This window comes from Saccostrea cucullata, unplaced genomic scaffold (assembly GCF_032062105.1).
Source record: "Saccostrea cucullata isolate Sc308-1 unplaced genomic scaffold, CSIRO_AGI_Scuc_v1 ctg498, whole genome shotgun sequence".
Taxonomy (NCBI): domain Eukaryota; kingdom Metazoa; phylum Mollusca; class Bivalvia; order Ostreida; family Ostreidae; genus Saccostrea; species Saccostrea cuccullata.
This window is the reverse complement of record NW_026923078.1, coordinates 116,158-138,410: the sequence shown is the minus strand read 5'-3', so window position 1 is coordinate 138,410 and position 22,253 is coordinate 116,158. Positions and strand designations below refer to the sequence as shown.

At 31.9% G+C, this 22,253-nt stretch overlaps 2 protein-coding genes across 2 annotated transcripts in view; one reads left to right on the top strand and one right to left on the bottom strand.

The window, feature by feature from the left end:
- Nucleotides 1-22,253, bottom strand: part of LOC134263115 (cell death abnormality protein 1-like) — a 76,292-nt gene that overhangs the window by 20,644 nt on the left and 33,395 nt on the right. The gene's annotated exons all lie outside the window — the stretch shown is intronic.
- Nucleotides 7,771-13,166, top strand: LOC134263105 (uncharacterized). The gene is made up of 5 exons (XM_062745418.1): nucleotides 7,771-8,481; nucleotides 9,408-9,488; nucleotides 9,835-9,915; nucleotides 10,077-10,154; nucleotides 11,697-13,166. Exons 1-5 carry the CDS (start codon nucleotides 7,794-7,796, stop codon nucleotides 12,842-12,844), a joined length of 2,076 nt encoding a protein of 691 aa, XP_062601402.1. The 5' UTR covers nucleotides 7,771-7,793; the 3' UTR covers nucleotides 12,845-13,166.

Genomic DNA, 22,253 nt, shown 5'->3' with positions numbered 1-22,253 from the left:
ATTTAAAATAAAATGACTTCCGAATGAATCTTACACGATTCAGGCACGAAAGTCACACGTTTCTCACACGGTTCTTACACGAAAGTCGCACATTTCTCACACGCTTTTCGCACGCTCGCTACACGGTTTGCACGAAACGCTTTGGAGCTTAAACGAAACGCTGCACTGTTTACACGAAACGCTACACGGTTTACACGAAACGCTACACGGTTTGCACGAAACGGAAAGCGCACGAAAACCACACGCTTTTTAGGGGTAGTAGCACGTCTCAGGGTCTGTAGCAGTTTCACGTAAGATTTTCTTACGACCTTGATCGTGATATTATATAATATTTAACATTAATTAAGTAAACATCTAATACAGGCCATATCTACTCACAATTAAGTAAAATTAAGGAAAATCAAACCATCACGGACAATGTAGAATATAGGTGACCCATAGGTAAACAGGGGAATTCCCCACGCTCTATGCTTTAACATAAACTTTACAAGTAGATAAAGGTATAGAGCAAGGTTTTCGTTTACAACCTAGAATACGTGTGTATCACGCATAAGTTACAAACATCCAATAATCAAAATGTTTTGATATTTAATTAATCTAGACACATTTTCCAGCATGTGACAAAAATTGTTATCCTTGTAACAAAAAACTTGTTGTTATTGCATCAAAAATGTTTTCCGTCCCTTCTCCGTCATCACAGAAAAATTGGTCAGAACACAATGTGTATAGCATACTTGTAAATTTATAGTGAACATTTCGCGTTATTCATTCGAAAAATACGTCTTTATACTATGTTTTTGATTCGGTGCTGTGTAATATCTGATGAAGCGAGAATATAAGGAGGAGAGTGATTGTGTTGAATTCCCGTTTCACACCATTGTAGATATATTCTGGATTGTCTCGTGAATCACATTTGTCAAGGATGCTCTCAAGTTCTTTGAAGTAATTTTCAATGCTCTACCGTAATGTAGCTTTTGCTAGTTGCTCCGATATTGTTTACGGACGCCTTACTTTTAAAACAGGCCATCTGTCAAAGACGGAATTCAGCCACTGGAAGGAAAGCGGGTGATCCCGGTCTCACTTTTCTTAAGCAATAGCATACTCCGTGTTCAGAATTTATTTCCTCAACACGAGTGTTATTCCCAACAATCGAAATTTGTTGAATATGTATCACTAGCCAGCCTTCTCTTCTTCACTGAACAATGGGTCTGGTCCAGATTTAGTTGTTTTTATCTTCACGTTACCATTAACTCTGTTTTTAAGTATTTGCTTAGGAATAAAATATTTCTTTGATTCCTTGTATACTGAAATCTTATTTTCCACCACATCTATGTAGGCATTTGTGTTTGCGATAATTCCTATATTTTCATAAAAATTATATAAATATGACAAAACTGGATCAAGGTAGAAAAAAGAACAAGAGCCGGGATTTCCCACTCATTAATAATCACATGATCACGTGGCCAAGTGAATTGTAAGTTTTACAGAGTTTGCAGAGTAACTGCTTTGACTTCATTAGTTTTTATTGTTGATCAAAACCCAGCGAATAAATTGGCATCAGGCAAATTAACAAAAATGGATGAGTTGTACACTATTTAGTTACTATACATGTACTTATAGTACTTAAGCAGTGTCGAATCGGTTCATTATTTGACAGCAGATCAATAGATCATTCCCCTTAATATATTACAAATATGATGTCATTACGATGTCGTACAGTGTGAGAATTCATTAAAATGATTAAAAAAAAACAAGAAAACGTATATATCACGAAAACAAATGACGAGACGGTACTGCATATATGAAGAGCGGCGGATGGCATCGTCGGATATTAATCTCAGAATATAAACCCCAACCATTCCTCTGCTTTGATTACATTCCCTTATGTTTCTTATGTATCAATGTATTCCTAGCTCCAATTTTTTTGTGCAAGAGCTAAAACAGAGGAAAAACCCCTATGCAATCAGATTTAAATGAAGTTTTGGGAACCATTATATATTATATAACCTTTCAAAATTAGAATTATATAAATTGATACTGGTAGAAGCCTGCACCAACCTCATTGGCAATCTATGTAATGGGATACAAAATCATTCAAAATAATTTGATTGGCTGAGAGATACTTACCCAAATACAGATTTGAATTTCTTGATTGAATGTATTAGAGAGGTAAGAAAGGTCATGTCAAAAGTGGTTCCCTTCTTTATATCCGAAAGACATGATAGCCTTGTTATGTTTACCATTATTGGGTATAAAACCTATATATAATTTTGTTTTTTTTACTTTAGAGCTTTAAGAAATGAACACTACATTTGTACAAAGAATGTGTGTTTTTCCTGACCCCTATGTATTTGCCTTGCAAGAATTTTTACAAAACAATGCAGTTGATTGTCTTAAAAAATGATGAAGAGTCAGTGACCTATGGTGTCAATTTTTCTACATTCTACACGGAGAAAAATGACCTCAAGTATCCCTAACAAAAAAATACTATGGTTAACTATAGTTAACTATAGTTTACTATAGTTAACTATAGTGATAACTTTGACACTTTGAAAACTTTGATTTACTATAGTGATAACTTTGACACTTTGAAAAACTTTGGTGAAAACTTTGACACTTTGAAAAACTTTGGCGTAAACTTTAACACTTTGAAAAACTTTGACACTTTGAAAAACTTTGACGCAAACTTTGACACTTTGAAAAACTTTGGCGAAAACTTTGACACTTTGAAAAACTTTGGCGAAAACTTTGACACTTTGAAAAACTTTGACGAAAACTTTGATACTTTGAAAAACTTTGGCGAAAACTTTGACACTTTGAAAAACTTTGGCAAAAACTTTGACACTTTGAAAAACTTTGATGAAAACTTTGATACTTTGAAAAATTTTGGCGAAAACTTTGACACTTTGAAAAACTTTATCGAAAACTTTGATACTTTAAAAAACTTTATCAAAAACTTTGATACTTTGTAAAACTTTATCTAAAACTTGGATACTTCGAAAAACTTAATCGAAAACTTGGATACTTCGAAAAACTTTATCGAAAACTTGGATGCTTTAAAACTTTGAAAAAGTTTATTGGAAACTTTGACACTTTAAAAAACTTTATCAAAAACTTTTTTTCTTCGAGAAACTTTATCGAAAACTTTGACACTTTTGAGAAACATTATCGAAGTCTCTGATACTTTGTAAAACTTAATCGAAAACTTGGATACTTTGAAAAACTTTATCAAAAAATTTAACATTTTGAAAAACTTTGTCGAAAACTTGGATACTTTAACACTTCGAAAAACTTTATCGAAAACTTTGACACTTAAAAAACTTTATCGAAAACTTTGAAAAACTTTATCGAAAACTTTTAAAATTTAAAAAACTTTATCGAAAACTTGGATACTTTAACACATAGAAAAACTTAATCGCCAACTTTGACACTTTAAAAAACTTTATCGAAAACTTTGAAAATTTAAAAAACTTCATCAAAAACTTGGGATGCTTTGAAAAACTTTATCAAAAGTTTGATACTTTGAAAAACTTTATTGAAAATTCTGATACTTTGAAGAACTTTGGCGAAAACTTTAACACTTTGAAAAACTTTGGCGAAAACTTTGACACTTTGAAAAACTTTGACAAAAACTTTGACACTTTGAAAGACTTTAGCAAAAACTTTGACACTTTGAAAAACTTTGGCGAAAACTTTGACACTTTGAAAAACTTTTGCGAAAACTTTGTCACTTTGAAAAACTTTTGCGAAAACTTTGACACTTTGAAAAACTTTGACACTTTGAAAAACTTTGACGAAAACTTTGACACTTTGAAAAACTTTGGCGAAAACTTTGACACTTTGAAAAACTTTGGCGAAAACTTTGACACTTTGAAAAACTTTGGCAAAAACTTTGACACTTTGAAAAACTTTGGCAAAAACTTTGACACTTTGAAAAACTTTGACGAAAACTTTGACACTTTGAAAAACTTTGGCGAAAACTTTGACACTTTGAAAAACTTTGACGAAAACTTTGACACTTTGATTTACTATAGTTAACTATAGTAAACTATAGTTAACTATAGTTAACTATAGTATTTTTTTGTTAGGGATGGGCAGCGGAAAGGGCAAAAATTACCATAATGAGAAAACAAACAATTATTTTAATTTCAATGACCATAAAAACTTAACAAATTACATACAATGCATAATCAACAGACGTTCTCGCAAAACAAATATACATTAAAGCAAAACCAACGACCACGTACGTAACAAACATATATGAATACAAAACCAACAATCATCTTTACAGTACAAACGTACATAAAAACACGACAAGCGAAAAAAAATTAAAATACCCGCAGTATGCTCCTTGTCATGATCAGGAATTAACGGGAAAATCCGTGGACAATACAGTATCCAAAAAATGACTTAGCTATTGTTCACCTGTTAATACATTTAAAGAGATAATGCGGAACGTCATTGGGAGTTCGCTTAACAATATGGAGAACCTGTATTCAAGAGGCTGATTAAGAACTTGCCATACTTTGGTTGCCGTGTCTTCATTGGTTGACCAGTCCGTCAGCTAGGCTGTAGCTCTCATTGTCCGTTAAAAAAACATCATTATCCACTTTCTTGACATTTAATGTTGAACAATCATATCCTTTGAATTTACCAGACACTGGCCCAGTAAGAAATACGCAAACTAGCTCTATCTCAAATCCCTCCTACATTTTGCAACCTTTTAATTCAATATAAATGGCAATTTGTCCATACAATCTTTGATTAATACAAAGAATAGTTCAATGGATATTGATGCATTGTCTTAGTACCAGCGCTAAATATATTATCCATTACTCGATCTCTTAAAAAAGGGGGGTAAACGATATTTTCCTTTGAAATCGGAAATATAAGTAAAATACCTCATTGGCTGGTGAAAGAATTCTAAGGCAGTGCAGCACTTCAAAATTTGCAATTTAAAATCGATAGGTGATATTTAAATAAAAGAAACTGCTACTCAAAATTTCGAAACTATGGAAATGAATTATCTTTAAAAGGTTGTTGAATACTACCTTTCCATTAACATTTCGTGAACATATGCATGTTGATGTTTTCATTAATTCAATATAAATGTTCAAACGTTTTTCATGAAATTAACTTTTGAAAATAATGGCAAATGCGTTTAAACAGGCGGCGCACTAGACGATGCACTAGATGATGCTAAAATGTCGTGATCTTGAATAACGTGTCTACAGAAACGGAAATAATATGGATATTTTATTTAACACATAGCATTATGTTCTGATCCTCGGTGTGACAAAATGACTGAAACGATTTTTCTAACTCTGCATAAGGGATGATAACTTTCAGAGTAAAAATTATGAATACTACTCACATTTTTCTTTTTTAGAGTTTCCTAAGTGAGGCCTCTAAGTATCCAATTCGTTGAAACCTAACATAGGATGGAAACATTACCTTCTATTTCTTTAGCAATTTCTTTTCAAATTGTTTTATTATTTATTTAGTATCAAACATGAATGTTCCGCTGAAGGTATAATAATATTGCAAATAAAAAAAATAGTATTAATTAGTGGATGCATGAAATTTGATCAGAATATCTTGAATGGTGATGCAGTTGAATGTCTAACATCAGTATGTATCAGCATACACAGAAGTTTGATTTGTATTATTTTTTTTTTCAAATGAAGAACTATTAAGAAGAGAAATAATTTCTCGTCAAAGACATTTTTTTTCTTACAACCACATACATCATTGTGACATTCTTACTTAGGAAGCAGCACTTTTTGATGATATCTGATGATTTTTATAGGTATGGTTTTAGCAATATTTTTATACACACTTCATACTTTATTTTTTTTTTGCGCTGTGAAATTAAATTATTACTTTTACTGTTCTCTTTGCTAAAATTTCTTCATACCATGATCTGTAATAAGGTCATTTCTGAAAGAATAAGTACTTGAAATTATATTCATACTTCAACGTATTTTCCACGTGCCTCTTAATGTTATTGTTCCTGAAAATCAATATTAGAATTTTAAAATTTTCTTATTGAAATTTATATAGCAGAGGCTTTGGACCCCGTAAACATGTAATTTAAACTAGTGCCCTCCAATTTTAATGCACATCTTCCACCGTTCTGTCAATTTGCAAAATACATGATCCATTTCATTTAAATTCAAACAAAATTGATAAGCTAGATATTTCATTTCGAAAATTTAAGAAAGTGTATGCAGAATTATTAAATGTTACAAAACATGTATGTAGTCGTCTCTTATTTTTAGGTCATTTTTTTTAACATAGAAGATAAGACTTTGCCTAGTACATCAGGACTCAGATTCACTTACACATCATTTTGTTGATTAAAGAATGCACGTTCGTGTAATACTGAATGTATTTTATCTCCTTATTTTAGACTCTATCATCTAATCTGTCAGGTACAAGCACAGGGTCACAGTGGTGTTAAACGCATATTTTCGATACATTATTTTAAAACTATATTTTGAAGTTCTTGACCTACGTCATATTTATTCACGATATCGAAGATAAATAATACACAGATAGACCAGTATACATAGATACACCACTATTTTTTCTATATCTTTCCTCCGAATTTCAGTACATCTAGTACTATGAGTTTTGTTATCATTTGTTATCCAGGGTGCAGAGAACAACTTGATCTTCATTCTTATTTTAAAATGCAAATCATGCGCCATGATTAAAAAAATGGACAAAATGAATTAAGGTAAGGAAAATCTAGAAATCGTTTATACGAGGGGTAATAAAAAATTTCGCGAACTAATTAAATAACTTCCATAAAAGAAACAATATTTGGTTTTAGCACAGTTCTGCTTATGCACAATGATATAGGCCGTCACGTAACCCCTTCCGTCACAAAAGGTGAAAGATTTTTCTGAGTTTTATATTTCTTTCAATGTAAATTAATTTTTGTAACAAGAACAGTTAATTTGTCAGAAATGGTTAAATCTCGGCAATAGAATGGGTGAATAAGACTATGCTTTCCAAAAATAAGCATGGCGACCATCAAAGCCCAAATCTTCTGCCTTGGGAGAGACGTTTATTCAAGGTGTATAGAGAATGGGTGCCTCCTTTTTGTCACATCTAATATGTTCAAAACCTAAAGTAAACGATATCTTAGGTATTTGATAAATATATTATTGTTGAAATATTCAACTATTTTTCAATGTGTAAATTGGAGGTCTTTGATAGCAAATAGCTTAATTAAAAATACATCTCTTTTCAAACTTGCTTTCACTGGGCAATGTAACAAGTATCATTTTTAACCATCTGCCTTCCTTCACAAAAAAATCAATCCAATCATTGATTGAATCTATAGGAAGTCATTTGTCTCAGTAAACTGTGTACAAATTATTTCAAAGGGATTTCTAAGATATACCATAAGATTTTCAGTCGTTTGTTGAACGAGTTCGACCGAGACAACCATTTTTCGTTACAAGTGACCTGCATAGTGACGTCATTTTCACATTGTGGAGTCACAAACAAGGAGCAATTTCTTTTTATTCCGCACATTTATTTATAGAAATTGTGTATGGCTTTGTGTATACCAATTTTTTTCTGATCTGAATCGTGGTTTTTGTAGATATAGAGATAGTTCGCGAACTTTTTGGTCACCCCTCGTATGTAAAATGATAACTAAACGATCCTTTTAACCATTATAATTTTCATTCTGGTTCAGCAGTAAAAAATTATTGAAGAAATGCTATTTTTTCAGAACAGATTTATACCTATAATCATCTCTGTAGAATATAGGTAAAATGGCTGAATCATCAGATCCTCTTGCCAGGGCACAAGATGTGAAGCGCTGTCAACTTTGCCCTGGAAAAGACAAGAAATCTGAAGCAGAAAAAGTGTGTATTATTTGTCATGTTTATCTTTGTCCTGAGTGCGTTGACCCTCATATCAGCGATTCGCCCTTGAGCCATGATATTGTCACATCATGTTTCTATCATTTTGAGATGTGTGCACCCCATTGCATTGTCCATCAGGATTTACATTGTGACATGTTTTGTTTCAATTGTGATTTTGCAATTTGTTCACAATGTCAGACGTTTGGAATTCATAAAGATCACAATGTTCAAAGTAGAATAAATCCCCTGAACAGAGCACAAGATTTGAAATATTGTCAGATTTGTCCCGGAAAAGACAGGAAATCTTACGCAGAAAGAACTTGTACTGCTTGCAATGTCAATTTCTGTCAGAACTGTGTAGATCTTCATATGGTCAATACTTCTATCGTACATAACATTGCCACGTTTAGATTTAAATACTTTGAAATCGAGCAGCTCCCTTGCATGGTCCATCAGAAGAAAAAATGCGATGTTTTTTGTAAAGAATGCGATGTTGCAGTTTGTAGAAAGTGCCTTAAGTCTGGATCTCACACGGAACATAACGTTCTACAAAGAACAACTCATGACGTCGACAACGTGATGCAATTTAACTCAGGTATATTGCAAGCTACAGGTACATATTGATGAACATGTATGTAAGACATGTGAAATGTAAACTAAGCATAATTGAAATATCATGAATTGATTTACTGTAAAATCACAAATTATAGTCGGGTCAAATTTTAGTGATATCGATTTGAGTAAAAACTTTTGGTTTGTTGGGATTTGAATTTGTGGATAAAGAATTGTCGTATAGTTATGGATGTAAAATTTTACATTTCGTGGTGGACATGAATTAACCCCCAGGAAAATATGTTATTTCAAAGTACTAAAATTATATACATTAAATTACTGACTGTTTCTAATAAGGCAAAATTGACACTATAAATTGCTTTTAAAAATGTATCAATAAGTGATAAATATTGTAAAAGTATCAAATTGTTCAACATAATATTAAATACAAATTTTACACTATCGCCTGATAAAGGCTTGTAAATAAGGAATTTATTAAATTTACATTTTTTAAAACTTATTTTCAAATGAAAATGGTTCAAATTTGCTTCTTAAGTATTTGGTACGTTTTGGTTTGATTTGCTTTAAAATAAAAGCACTTTAGGCAAAGTAGGATACTTATTATAAATAAGCTATTTTATTTCCTTTACTCTTTAATTTAATTGTATTTGTATTATCACTTTTCACCCTCAAAAACTTCATTTTCGCTTAGTTACACGAGACAGTGTGCTCGCGAAAATATCTCTCGCGCATTAATCAGTATTCCAAAAGATCACACAGAACATTACCGCAAATCGTACAAATTGCGTCTTGCCAATAAAGACTAATGCCAATCTCGCGAAAAGAAGGTGTCGCGAAAATTAAGTGATCTACAGTACTATACAAAAACTAATACTGTTTGAGTCAGGAAGTAAATAATAAATATTCTTTCTTTTAAATATATTTGACAAATAGACGTTTGTGTTTTAGGTTTCATTTTATCCAGATTCCTTGGAGGTTCTCTTCTGTTGGCGCTTTATATCTACCTATATCCACATTATAAACCTGAAGGTATATATATCTGTGCCTTATATTATATATCATTATGTTATTTTTTTACATGTACGGTAGTTATTCGTCTTTTCACTAAAAGCCTTGTCATAAATTTTCTAAAACTTAAAACCGTAGGGACACTTAATCTTTACCATGGTTTTTAGTTAATAAAAGCAAAATTATATTAAATTTCTCTCGGGCTTACACATGTTAAACCATGAACTTTTTTAAACATATAATAATTTTTTTTTCATCAGGTACCATTTTCAATGTGATCGTTTACAGTTTTGGGCAAAATAAAATTTTAAGTTACCAAAAACCTTTAAAGAATTTATAATCATGTTAAAATCCCTTTATATTTCAGATAAATATTTGTGGGGATGTTTCGGAATTTTGTCTTTGATGGTCATTATATCCTATCTTTACCGATTTTTCAAATCATTAGGTAAGTATAAACATGTAATTTGAGAGTTCTCTCAAGGAAATGTCCTAATTACGTGTAATACTTACAGCAAGATAGGCTAGCAAAAAAGTTAATGTTTCAGAAAGGATCCATGTTTAATGTGTTTGACCTATATGTATCATTGAATTCAAATCATCTTTCAGGTTTCATTTCACGGTCCATTGGAATTATTTCACTTCTGGCCATATGCCTCTTTCTGTATAGATATTACAAATTTACAGGTAATTATAAAAATTGCATGCTTAAATGGTACTTTAAAAATATGTTTTTTTTTTACATGGTGAGCAAAAAAGAGGGTTTATTTTATTTTGGTAATTTAACAATTGGAGAGCTGTTTTGAATATTTGTGAAACAAGATGATGATATAAAATTTAGAAGAAATATCTTTGAATTTTCAAATTCTCGCGTCTATGGACAGAAAATGAAGATTCATCATTAAGTTAGTTGTTAATTGAAACCTTCTTCTTAATGATTTAATTTTTATGAATATTTTGTTTTTGTATTCTTGGCTCGTGCATTTATCATGACTAGGACCTGAATAACGGTGCAGTTCAAGAATAATATATTTTATTTCGTCTAATTAAAATATTAATACTACAAAATTTGCTTTCATTGAGTGTAAGAACATTAAAAATATAAGCTAATTAATAAGAAAATTACATCACAAAATTTATTTTGTTATCTTTACCATACGTCGTCAATACATTTATATCGTAATGTCGAATTGAAGGCCACAGAGTGCACGTCTTTTCCTCTTCTCACATATCCGATTTTGGTCACATCTAATGCTAATTTAAACTAAAATTCCCAATTATGCTGTGTATTCATATACAAAAGAGTGTATTCCTAATCTGCTACTCCTCCTACACAATTAAATGAAATATAATGATATTTATAATCACACTCTGGGGTATTATTTCGTGAGCTGAGTGCTCACAATATCTCTAGTTAAAAATTGTCATTGTGCACCTCCTATTTTACTTTTTGATACTACACATTTTTTTGCTCTCCCATAGCAAAATATCGATACTGCCATTCTATTCAAATTAAAGTTAAAACCAGAGACCTTTGAATGGAATACCTGGAAATTTCTTGCTTTATCTTACCCCCAACCGGAAGTTGCATCCCATTTAAAGTGATTAAAAATTGTATCGAGGTAATGTTCGAGGAATACATGAGTGGTTTACAATAAAGAGGCTCGATCAGACACACCTGAAACGATTTAATTGAAAAGAAAAAGTAACTTTAAACAAATGATATTTATCTTGTGGTAAAAATAAGTACGAGTAAGCCCTGTATACGAAAGAAGTTCCTGTGGATTGAGAGTTACTTTAATATCATCTAATTTGAAATTGAAGATTTCTACTACAGACATTCATGTTCCCCATATACTCTATGAGAACGAAAAAGGAAACATTTTTTGCATTTATAACGCTTTTCCAGCGTTTGTTTGTACCTTTGGTTTTGCAAACCTTTCACTTTGCATGCATACACCTTGTAGCTTTGCTTTTCAAAATAGTTGTAGTGTCGGTTACTTCTTATTTAAAGATCTTTTGTAAAAGAAATATTATTATATCGCTTGAATACCCTTCTATGAATATTTACTTTATAGCACCTTATATATGTTACACCATAAAGTAATTCTTATGCATTTTCATTCCATTATATGTTCTTATGAGGGCAACGATATCAATGATTGAGCATAGAGCACTCTATTATTCTTATATGATTGAAATATAATTTCATTTAATGCCTTTCTGCAGGGGAATTCCAATTTGAAAGAGCATACTTGGAATCAATCAGAATTGGCAATTCTCGTCTTGGAAACTATCCAGGTGCCATACTGAAAGGGAATTTGAGAGATATGGATACTTTTCAGATTGGGATAACGTCCGAAATTTGGAATAATACGCGATATTATGATGACGTCGACAATATCATATTTCAAATAGGTCTTGTGCACAAGGATAATTTCGAAGATGAACCAATTTTTTCAAACGGCATTTTTGTTTCGGCAAAATATTGTAGAAGAATAGGGGTATGTTTTACTGTAAAAAATGAGGGAACTCTATTGGTTAAGCAGAAAATAAGGGTTCTGTCGGCAAAAACATATTTACTTGGAATTTTATCCTTCAAATTAGAACTTAAAAGACTTACCATCTATTACCAGACAGATAAACCCATTTGTATCCCATTGGCTAACATATCTATAGAGAAATTGGAAAATTATGAATTTATCGCTCGTCTAGGATATCTAACTTGGGGGCGGTCGGTTATGACCTTCCATGGAGGTGTGGTAGTATCTAACCAAATGCACAAAGAAATTCATGCTTCTTCTGATGGTCAGGCATTAGCTAATTATGACATCGATAATGAATATAGAGGATCGTTTGCAAATTTTGCTATCCATCCAACCACTGAATTCGGCAATTGTGTCCTAGAATATCATTCGCAAGTGAATTTTAAGCATATTTCAAAATACATGTACGCTAGTGGTAAAGAGAAAAATTTATTTGAAATCGGTTTGGCGCCAATGAATTTGATATGGAAAAAAATAATGTTGAGAAATCTAAAAGATACTATTTTTATTCAGGTAACATATATTTATCGGGATGTACCTAGTAGAAGGCTAGTTTTTAACACATATACTTGGTTTAATGGTAAAGTCAGCAGTCACCACACTTCACTCATAGCTACAAAGCATGTAGAGGATATAGATGTTGGGTTCATATTTCGGTTTGATATTAACTTGCAGTCTAAACTCATTCAAATATATATAAAAGAAAAGGGCCAGTTAAATCATATTAATAAATTTAAAAACGTGGAATTTAAAACTATTTTACATCCATCAGTAGGTAAAGAAACATCATTACATCCAACTAAAATATCCTATACAATATGGAAATCATGAAGTAATTGCTTCTCGTGAATAGTGTTGCCAACAATATTGTTTGTTTGCCCTGTCCCGATCGACTGACAAAGCATGCCGCGAATTCAAGTCACGCAATATTAAAAGAAATTCTGAGTGTTCTAAATTAATTGATAAGTTAATATCGTATTCGCAATAGTTTTTGAAATTTAAAAAATCTCACCCACTATTATATACAGACTTAATTTTATAATTATGTATATCCTGAGCCGGGAGAGGCGAAAAATGTTTTTTTAAGATGGCCTTAATCATGTTCATTTGGAGTCTATCATCTCATAATTTCATTAAATGTTACCTTTTAAAGGGTTCACACCTTCAGTACATATATCTTAAATTTTAATGTCTATTCTTTTATTCTTTCCGCTCTTTTCTCTTATTGGACAACTTATAAGTATATCCCTATAGACAGCGAACGTTTGCTCTGTGTTTTAATGCATAATTTTCGAATATAATCTACGAAGTGTGATTCAGTTGCATAACAGTTCAAAGCTTACATATTGTAAATTTCTATAATACATTTCATGTCTGCTTATGAGGAATTTGTTTTTAGTTTGAAGATAAAAAAAATAAACATGTTTCATATATAAATGAGTTTTACCTTTTATTTCATTTTTTTTAATTTCTCATAAAAGATTTGAAAAAGTCAAAATAAAAAAAAATCATTCACAATAGAAGACAACTACAGTCATTCAATATAATTATGATTTCTGAGAAAGACATTACAGCAACTAAATATTAATCAATAAAATAAAATTTGATAAAAAATATTTATATTGAACAATCAGGTTATTTCTAGACTTTGGATACACCTTTTCTTCCCAGTATTTGCGAAAGTGATGAAAGATAAGTTTGTCCGTCTGTCCGTTAATTGTTACAAGAACGTTTATGTTGGTTATAACATTTGGAATGAAAAGAGATAAGTCCTTTCTATTGCACATGTAAATTACCTATGGCAAGACTTTTCAGAAATACTTTATTATTTACCCCATGACCTTGAAATTTGACCCATTTAAAAAAAAGAATTTCTTTGAATTTGTCAAAACTTTTACATAATAAAAGAAAGGTCTTTCATATTATACATGTGTGTTAACTGTAACACCTTTCAGAATACACTATAATTTTTTACCGTGTGACGTAGACCTTGGATTTAAAATTTCTATTCCTTTTTTTCTTATACCTTTTGATTGAGAAGATACAGGGCTTTAATAGGCATGTGTATTACTCGTGACAAAGCATTTCTTTGATTGAATTTTGACGCATTTACAATAACTTCATGTTGATCTAATTTTCAATTTTTATTTACATGAAGGGTATGTATTCAATATCACGTCAATAAAACAATACAAAATAGGAGCAGAGGAAACGCGGATGTCCAAAACATCAGATGTGGGATAAGCGCCATGGAGGAGTGAGCATCCCCTGCCGACCGGCTACACCGCTGTGTGCACATTGTCATGATTAGGAAATAATGGAAAAATCCGTCGTCAATTCAGGGTATAAATAATGTTTTGAAAATAAGTATGAAAAAAGCCAGTCAGTATTTGACTCAATGTACCATCTCCCTGCAGCTGGTCAATACTAATGATCAACAGATGATTCGATGTGATCGGCTGATGAATTGTATTTGCTGACAAGGTCATTGTATCGGCCATAAAACTAACGAAATGATGACTTCAAAGGGCGTTTCTTTTTGGCACAATATTCCATAGATAATAACTCATTCAATCAAACTGTAAGCGGGGCACCAAAGTTCCCTTTATATGCGTGTTACATAAAAAAATATTTTTATAATTTACTTTAAATTTCTTTTTTCCTAGAAATACAACGATCATATTAAATTTTAGAAATATAATTTTTTGTTTAAAATATCAATTCTATTACTAAATGGAGGAAACGAATGATGACTGAAATAAAAAAAAAACACATACAGTGCAAAACACCACTCTCCTTGAAAATTTAGAGAAGTGATGAAGTGTATAGGATGAATATGTATTCCCTCTTAGCCGGTCACATCTCCTGCATTAGTATTGACCAGCTGCAGGGAGATGGTACATTGAGTAGTTAAATTTTGTATATAAACAGCGGCCAAACACGTAAGCCACCCCAAAAATGTAAAATTTCTGAACAAAGTTCTAACACCGACTATAGAATCCATTATATTACATGTAGATGTTAAAACGTGTTTTTTAAATTTATTTTTATTTATCTTTTTTATTTACCTAATTCCAGGTAAAATATAGCTAAATGCAAAAACTGTGTTCCATTTTCATTCATAAATCATACATTTATTGTTTATCAAATAAAAAAAAATTGTCAAATGTTCTTAAAAAATATCCATCAATGTGGAGTTTTTAAATACATTCTGCATGAAAAATTACTTATTTTCAGTTATTTCATTACACATATATTTACACTTACTAAAACCGCTCAAAATATATGCCCACTGCGTTTCCATGAAATATTGTTAATGTTTGACGACTAATTATTCTCAATCAAAGAAAAAAATTCTAATAAATTATATCAAAAGCACCTACCTGTATGCGAAGAACTGAATTGAATTTCAACAAAATAGGATTATTTGAATTAATCTTTACTCATACCCTTTACATGTACAATGGCATGAGAAATTTTTAAATATGTTTCTTCTTAATTGTAGCACCAAATATAATCTTTTTTAAATTGTCCAATCCATCTTTTAAATTAAAAGTTGCAGAGAAAAAATAGAGATAACAAACAGTTAAAATAAACAAAATTACATGTGTAGTTATGTAGATACTCAGAGGGGTAATAAGGAAATATATGGGGGCCTTGAAAAATTGCATATCGGGCGAGGCGTAAACTGAGCCCAATACGTATTTTTTTTCAAGGACACCCCTTTAAGTGTCTATATATCGAATTAATCCTGCCGATGGTTCTCTCAAAGACCAAATATTTATAGTCCCAGTATATCTCTTTTACTGAGAAAGCATATATTGTGTTGATGTTGCTGTCTGGCGAATTTCGACGTCAGTTATGTAGCTCCATGCAGGGACACGTGGAAACAGTATATTGATGATGCGTGGCTGGTAAATTTCATGTAAGTTCTATATATGGTGGGTAGTTTACATGCAGAGGGAGATTAGCAATGTAATGTGGGCAGACAGCATAACATCGTTTAATACAGTATTGTTCTCACCCAATGAAATTTCAAGATATTTATAAGAAGCAGGATAATGAAATATACGGAGCAAACGGACCAATAAATACATCATACCGTATTGACCGCTATACTGTAAATTCACAGCCCATGATACAAAGAGACAGCTCTAGCAATACAAAAAAGGAAAATTTAAGAAAATACAACAAACAGAAAATTTATGTATTCGTTTTTATGAAATTAACTGGAAGAGTGCGACAGGGGTTTTTTTTTCACGCGTGCACGTGGATAAATTAATGATTTTAGTTTTGTTTCGTACTGCCCATATACTCCAAGTTTAAGACAATTGCTAAAACCCCTGTCACACTGGGTCTGCGTCCTCACGGCGATCGCACGGCGTCTAGAAAAACATGCAAAACGCAGAAGTGATCGCAGTAGAGTCTCCTACAGCGCCGTGACAGCGCGGCGAAATCACCACTGAACGCGGTAGGGTCGCGTAGGGACTCCTAGAACGCCAGGGGACGGCGATCACTTTGGGCATGCACATAGTACGCGTCATGTGATTGCGGTTTGATAAGATCGCAGTAGAAAGGTAGTGTGATCGCCGTAGCATCGCAGAGAAGTCGCGGAGTCCTTGGAGATGTCACTGCGTTTCTTTCACGCCTTTACGGTGACTGTAATGAGATTAATCGTTTTAGTATCTCTTTAACAGCGATTACACAACAACACGGAGTTGTCACTGCGATCGTTGCGCTTCCTTGGCATTTCTACAGCGTCTGTTGGCGATCACAATGCGCTTTCACGGCGTTGTCAGCCAGCTCCCAAAACAAGAGCAATGGCATCATATTCGATCAGCAATAATTCTAATGTATTTGTTGCACTAGGAGCATTAAAGTAAACATGGAAGAGAAAATTACACCAGAACCTGTTCTGTTGTTTCACTAAAATTTTGTAGCAACTTTTCAGTGTGTGTTTTTTTTTACATTCATAATGAAATCAATGAAAATTTAACAACATATCTAAACCAATAATATTGAAAAAAGGAGTTTAATCATGAAACTATTAATAATTTGGTACTAAATTATTCAAATAGAACATTTTAAATTACTAACAATATTTCTTGGCATGACTAGAAGTCTTTTCATCGTGTAACTTGAATCGTTAAACAAAAATGTTTTGCATTCCTTCTGAATATGTATATCACTATATCAATGGGTATAAAATGCATTGCGAACGTATTGTGAACGCCGTGAACACGAGGTGAGAACTCCTAACAGGCTGTGAAAACTCCACAAAAGCGCAGTCAATCGCCGAGAGACCTCCGTGGGAACGCAGTAGAAAGCCATGAGATCGCAGTAGAATCGTTTCCGTCGCCTTAAGGACGCCGTGACATCTTCACATTGTGAAAATTCTACAGAAATTTGTGCAATTTCCCTGCGATTCCACGGCGATTTAAAGTATTTAACAACGCCATAATGACTCCGTGTGAACGCAGCTTGGTGTGACACGACCTTAACTAAAGTTAAAAGATGCAATCTTATAAAATCTAGTTAAATGATTCTAAATAAATAATGGTTTGTTTTGCGGATTTTTGTGATACTGTTTTCCTGAGTTTTGCCATACTTAAATTTGTTCAATTTGCAGATTACTCAAAAAGAAAGTAGATTGATAAAAAAAAAAATGAGGATAACAAACAGTAATCAATATAGAAAATATATAAACAAGAAAACATAGTAATACACGGTGTAGATACTTGCAACACCGAGGATTCAACGGGGACTCATTTGAAAAGGTTAAGTAGCATCACATCCAATTTAATGTTTGTGTTTGTTGTCAAGGACATTGTATTTACGATAAAATTTGCAAAATGTTTAATGAAAACAAAAGTGTTTTTATGATATACTTGTTACATCAATTCATTTGTCAATGTCTTGATTTTTCATAACTATTTCGATTGTAGAACAGCCTCTTGTCCTCGGACACGTGGAATATTAGAGTTTTTTTTGTATATTACAATATTGGAATTTGACTAGAGAAAACTTTAAAGATATATTACATTTTTCTAAATAATTGGAAATTAAAAGCCTATTACTTTCCTTACAAACACAGTTTACATATTGTTTCAAACTTTATATTCTATACAAACTAAATTTTCTGGTTATGGACGACCAGGCTACGAATTTTTCGGTATGAAATCGAACATCAACCCTTGTTAATTTGAAAAAAAGAAATCTGACATCTGAAAAACATGTAAACATTGTAAAATAGCAGCGACGAAGACGAAGAAATCGGCAATTACAACACAAGTTTATTTGCCTTCATATTCGTAAAATAATATAATATATAATATTTATTATGCACGCATTTTGTAAGAGGACGTCGGTCTTGAAACATAAATTGCCGTCAGAGTTACAGATTCTTAATGTTTTAAATAAAAACAGAAATTATGTAATATCTCAAAACCTTTATGCCTGGGAACTATTTACTATTTGTAATGTTATTAAAATCTCCTGAAGAGTCCCCTTCACTAATATTATTATTACTTGATGAAAGAGTAAATAAGAGGCTTGCTAGTGCATTCGTTTAAGGCTGAAAAAGTTTATATGTATGTTTATTTGTCTGTAACTAGGATAGCTATATTTATTCAAATTCAATAAAGTTTTTTGGAACTTAAAATAAAACTAAAACTAATAAATGCTTTTGAAGAATTTCCTCTTCAAAAGGGATGCTATATTTATACTGCATGCAGATTCAATGAGTATTTTTGCATGAAATATATACATGTATGGGGAAATGTTTCGATTTGACAACAATATATATGACAAGATCTGTAAATCAGACGTGGATACCTAAACATTTTCAAGAAATCACAAAATCTTACTATAATAAATAAAATCAACGTGTATGACTTTAAAACACGGGATTCAGTTATTCCTCGCGATAAATTAAAGCTGAGATTTATAATCAGTGATACCTAGTTTCTGATTGTACACATAAATACATACTCCGAAGTTGTTATTTAAAAGGATTTCTGTTTATTTAAGAAAAAAAATATGTACATAAATATTAAAAATTGTTTCTCCATGGCATTAATTTTGCTGATACAGGAATAGTATTTTTTCTGAATCACACACTTATTTTTAATAGAAAAAAAGTTCTACAGTATTGAGCTGAACATTTTGAAACGTTTGCTTTCAAAAACATAAGCAGAGAAAAATACATGTATATTAACATTATAATAGATGCTAGTATTTACAATAGTTAAAAAAATATCCAAACAAGGTGTAAAAAAGAATAATTTTGGTGAAGTAGTATATCAAAAATTTAAGGCATTGTATGATTACACTACTCACTTTGCTCACAATTCTTTGCCTCTTTATCAATTTTTGAGTGGGGAATCGGTCACACGCCGTTTAAGCCAACAGCTATGCAAGTTAGTCTTACATGTATTCGTTGACCTCGACCAATTTGATATATAACCTTACAAACCTACCAAATCCTACTAAGTTCAGCTTTTAGCTGCTCATTTTCCTTTCTGTGGATGGCTAGATAACTCTTTCTCAAACTCCTTTCCCGATTTCAGCGGTTGGCTGCTCTTTTTATCTGTATAGTATACATGAGTCAAGCTTTTTGACGTTTAGTTCATTTTACTCCTTCCTTTTTGTACTGGTTTTAGCGGTTGGCTACCAGAAAATTTTCATCCTTAATAGTCTGCTCACATAGTTTTGCCCTATTTCTTTTGCGATATTATCATAGATTATGAAATCCGTCTTCAAACCAAGGGGCTTGTTCAGCGGATAGCTGCATATCTCATAGTTACATTCCCTATGAAATACCTTTGTAATTTTACAAATATACTAAACATTATTTACAGTATTTTTTTCATTGCTGGCGAAGCATTCCACACTTGAACAACTCACAGTAGACATTTAATGACTTTGGTGCATCAGTATTGTTAGTTATCATGAACATTTTGTCTCAAAAACATCTAAACACATGTGTGTACTTCACGTTTCAGTATTGATTAAACAAGAAAATAATACTGTAAATAACTGTAATTAACTGTCTTGGTAATGTTGTTTTCTTTAAATTTTACCCTTGTTTGGTGTCAATTCCTCACTGCTTGAGGGCGTGTGGAGAAATCGTCTGGTCGCCTCCAAGGATGAACTCATTTATATTTTATGCATATGTACATGTACTCTGATATTTTCACTGCATGAAAGTTCCTAGTCAGTCTCACGGGGATCACACTTGTATCTTTGACCTATGTACATGTTTTATGCTGCATTGTTAATTAGGTGATCCCCCTTAAAATTTTGTAATAGATTATACTTTATATCATTCGATTAAGGAAAAATATCTACATTAATATAAGAAATTGTTTCTCGATGAATTTTGCAGATACAGGAATAGTATTTTTCCTGAAACACACACTTCTTTTTAAGACAAGAAAGTTCTACTTTGCTTTTAAAAACATAAACAGAGAAAATACATGTATATAAAAATTATAATAGCTGCTAGTATTTACAATTCTTCAAAATATTATATCCAGACAAGATACGTGTATAAAAAAAGAATTATTTTGGTGAAGTTGTATATCAAAACTATATAATGATTATGCGTCTTTTTTCAGTATATCCAAGATATATATTACATTTTATTTTCAACTACTGGTTTTCATAGTCATTTATCGGATCGTGGTTTATTTCAAGGATTAACTCTCTGTCTTGATGAGCACCGAATCGTCCATATGATGACATCACAAATGTACAGACATACAGAATGAACAGAAAGGATGCAAGAATTCCAAGGACAAGTATACTTTGTCGCATACTACTGGAGAAATGTGTGCTAGTCGTCTTCTTGTTTTCATGTATAGCATCCATATTCTCGCTTTCGTGTTTTAGCTCTATTAAGCAAAGATAAAGAGTAAAATAAAAAAGCGTTAGCTGATTAAGCAAAGATTGACTTGAATTGTATAGTGTGAGGGATTTGAGATAATTACGTTTCTTTAAAAAATTGAATAGTGTTGTTAACATTCATTTAATTTATATGGAATTTTTATTCAGCACTTAGGCTGTAAGCATGCTATGGTCTGTAGTAGTAAGGGAACTCAATACAAATTCATTTTCAATCCTAATATGCAGATCGCCTGGTAAAGGACCGCTTGTCGATTTAAGATTTCTTGTGATCAAGAAGAAAACCATAAAACTACCGACTATGAAACAAACGTTTTGTTGAATCCTAAGCCATGATTGTCACAGTGTTTCTGGTCTTGAACAAAAATTGAACAATGAAGATAAAGCTAGATGAAGAAGGATAAAACGATAATGAACAGTATTCAATTTAAAAGTCCACAAAACAATACAAAATAGGGGCAGAGCAAACACGGACCATGTGAAATGGAGGAGTGAGCATTCCCTACTGACCGGTCACACACAAACCAATTGTTAATCCATTATTTATAAACTGAATTGACAACAGATTTTTCCGTTATTTCCCCATCTTGACAAGGAGCACACGTAGTATGGTACAAGTTTTTCTAAAGTTAGCGTAAAAATAGTATGATGTAATATTTTAATAAGAAAATTACTTTTCTTATTTTATGAGTTTAAAGCAAGTATAAAATAAAAGGAATTTTGCAATAAATTGAATATAAAATGAACTTTTTAAAGTGCGTGAAAATGCGTGATTGCGGGGAAACGGTATATGCGTGATTTTGCGTTAGAGATAAGAAATGGTATATGCGTTAAAATGCGTGACTGCGGGGAAGGGGGTTAAATGTATAAAAATGGACTAACATTTAGTATGAAAAACGTCAGTAAGCATTTGACTCTATGATAAATCGTATTTGCTGACAAGGTCATTGTATCGACTAAGAACTTACTAAATGATGACTTAAAACGAGACTGCTGATATTCTTGTTTCATCAACCTGCTTGTCAAGAAATTACCTCGTTTTATAAATTGTTCATACGTAGAGCATGCTTATGCGTATCAAATCAACTAAGATATATACATGCCGTATGCATGTGATGAATGTATATCGCTGTATAAGGAAGGGAAGTTGACGATAGAAAAGTTCATCACGTTTATCATATAGCTTGGTTGTTAGATTATCATTAACGTCTTTTTCAAGTAAAATATCCAAGTATGAAACAGATGTGTCCGACTCTGTGGTATCTTTTATCTCAAACTCACCAGAATATACCGTATCGACATTGGAATGAAAATTATCATAATTCTTACTTGACAA

What these genes read in the sequence shown, in the direction of transcription:
- LOC134263105 (XM_062745418.1), top strand. Translation starts at nt 7,794, where the DNA reads ATGGCTGAATCATCAGATCCTCTTGCCAGGGCACAAGATGTGAAGCGC. An exon ending in CCGATTTTTCAAATCATTAG is followed by an intron (nt 9,916 to 10,076) that starts GTAAGTATAAAC and finishes ATCATCTTTCAG; the next exon opens with GTTTCATTTCACGGTCCATT. An exon ending in TAGATATTACAAATTTACAG is followed by an intron (nt 10,155 to 11,696) that starts GTAATTATAAAA and finishes GCCTTTCTGCAG; the next exon opens with GGGAATTCCAATTTGAAAGA.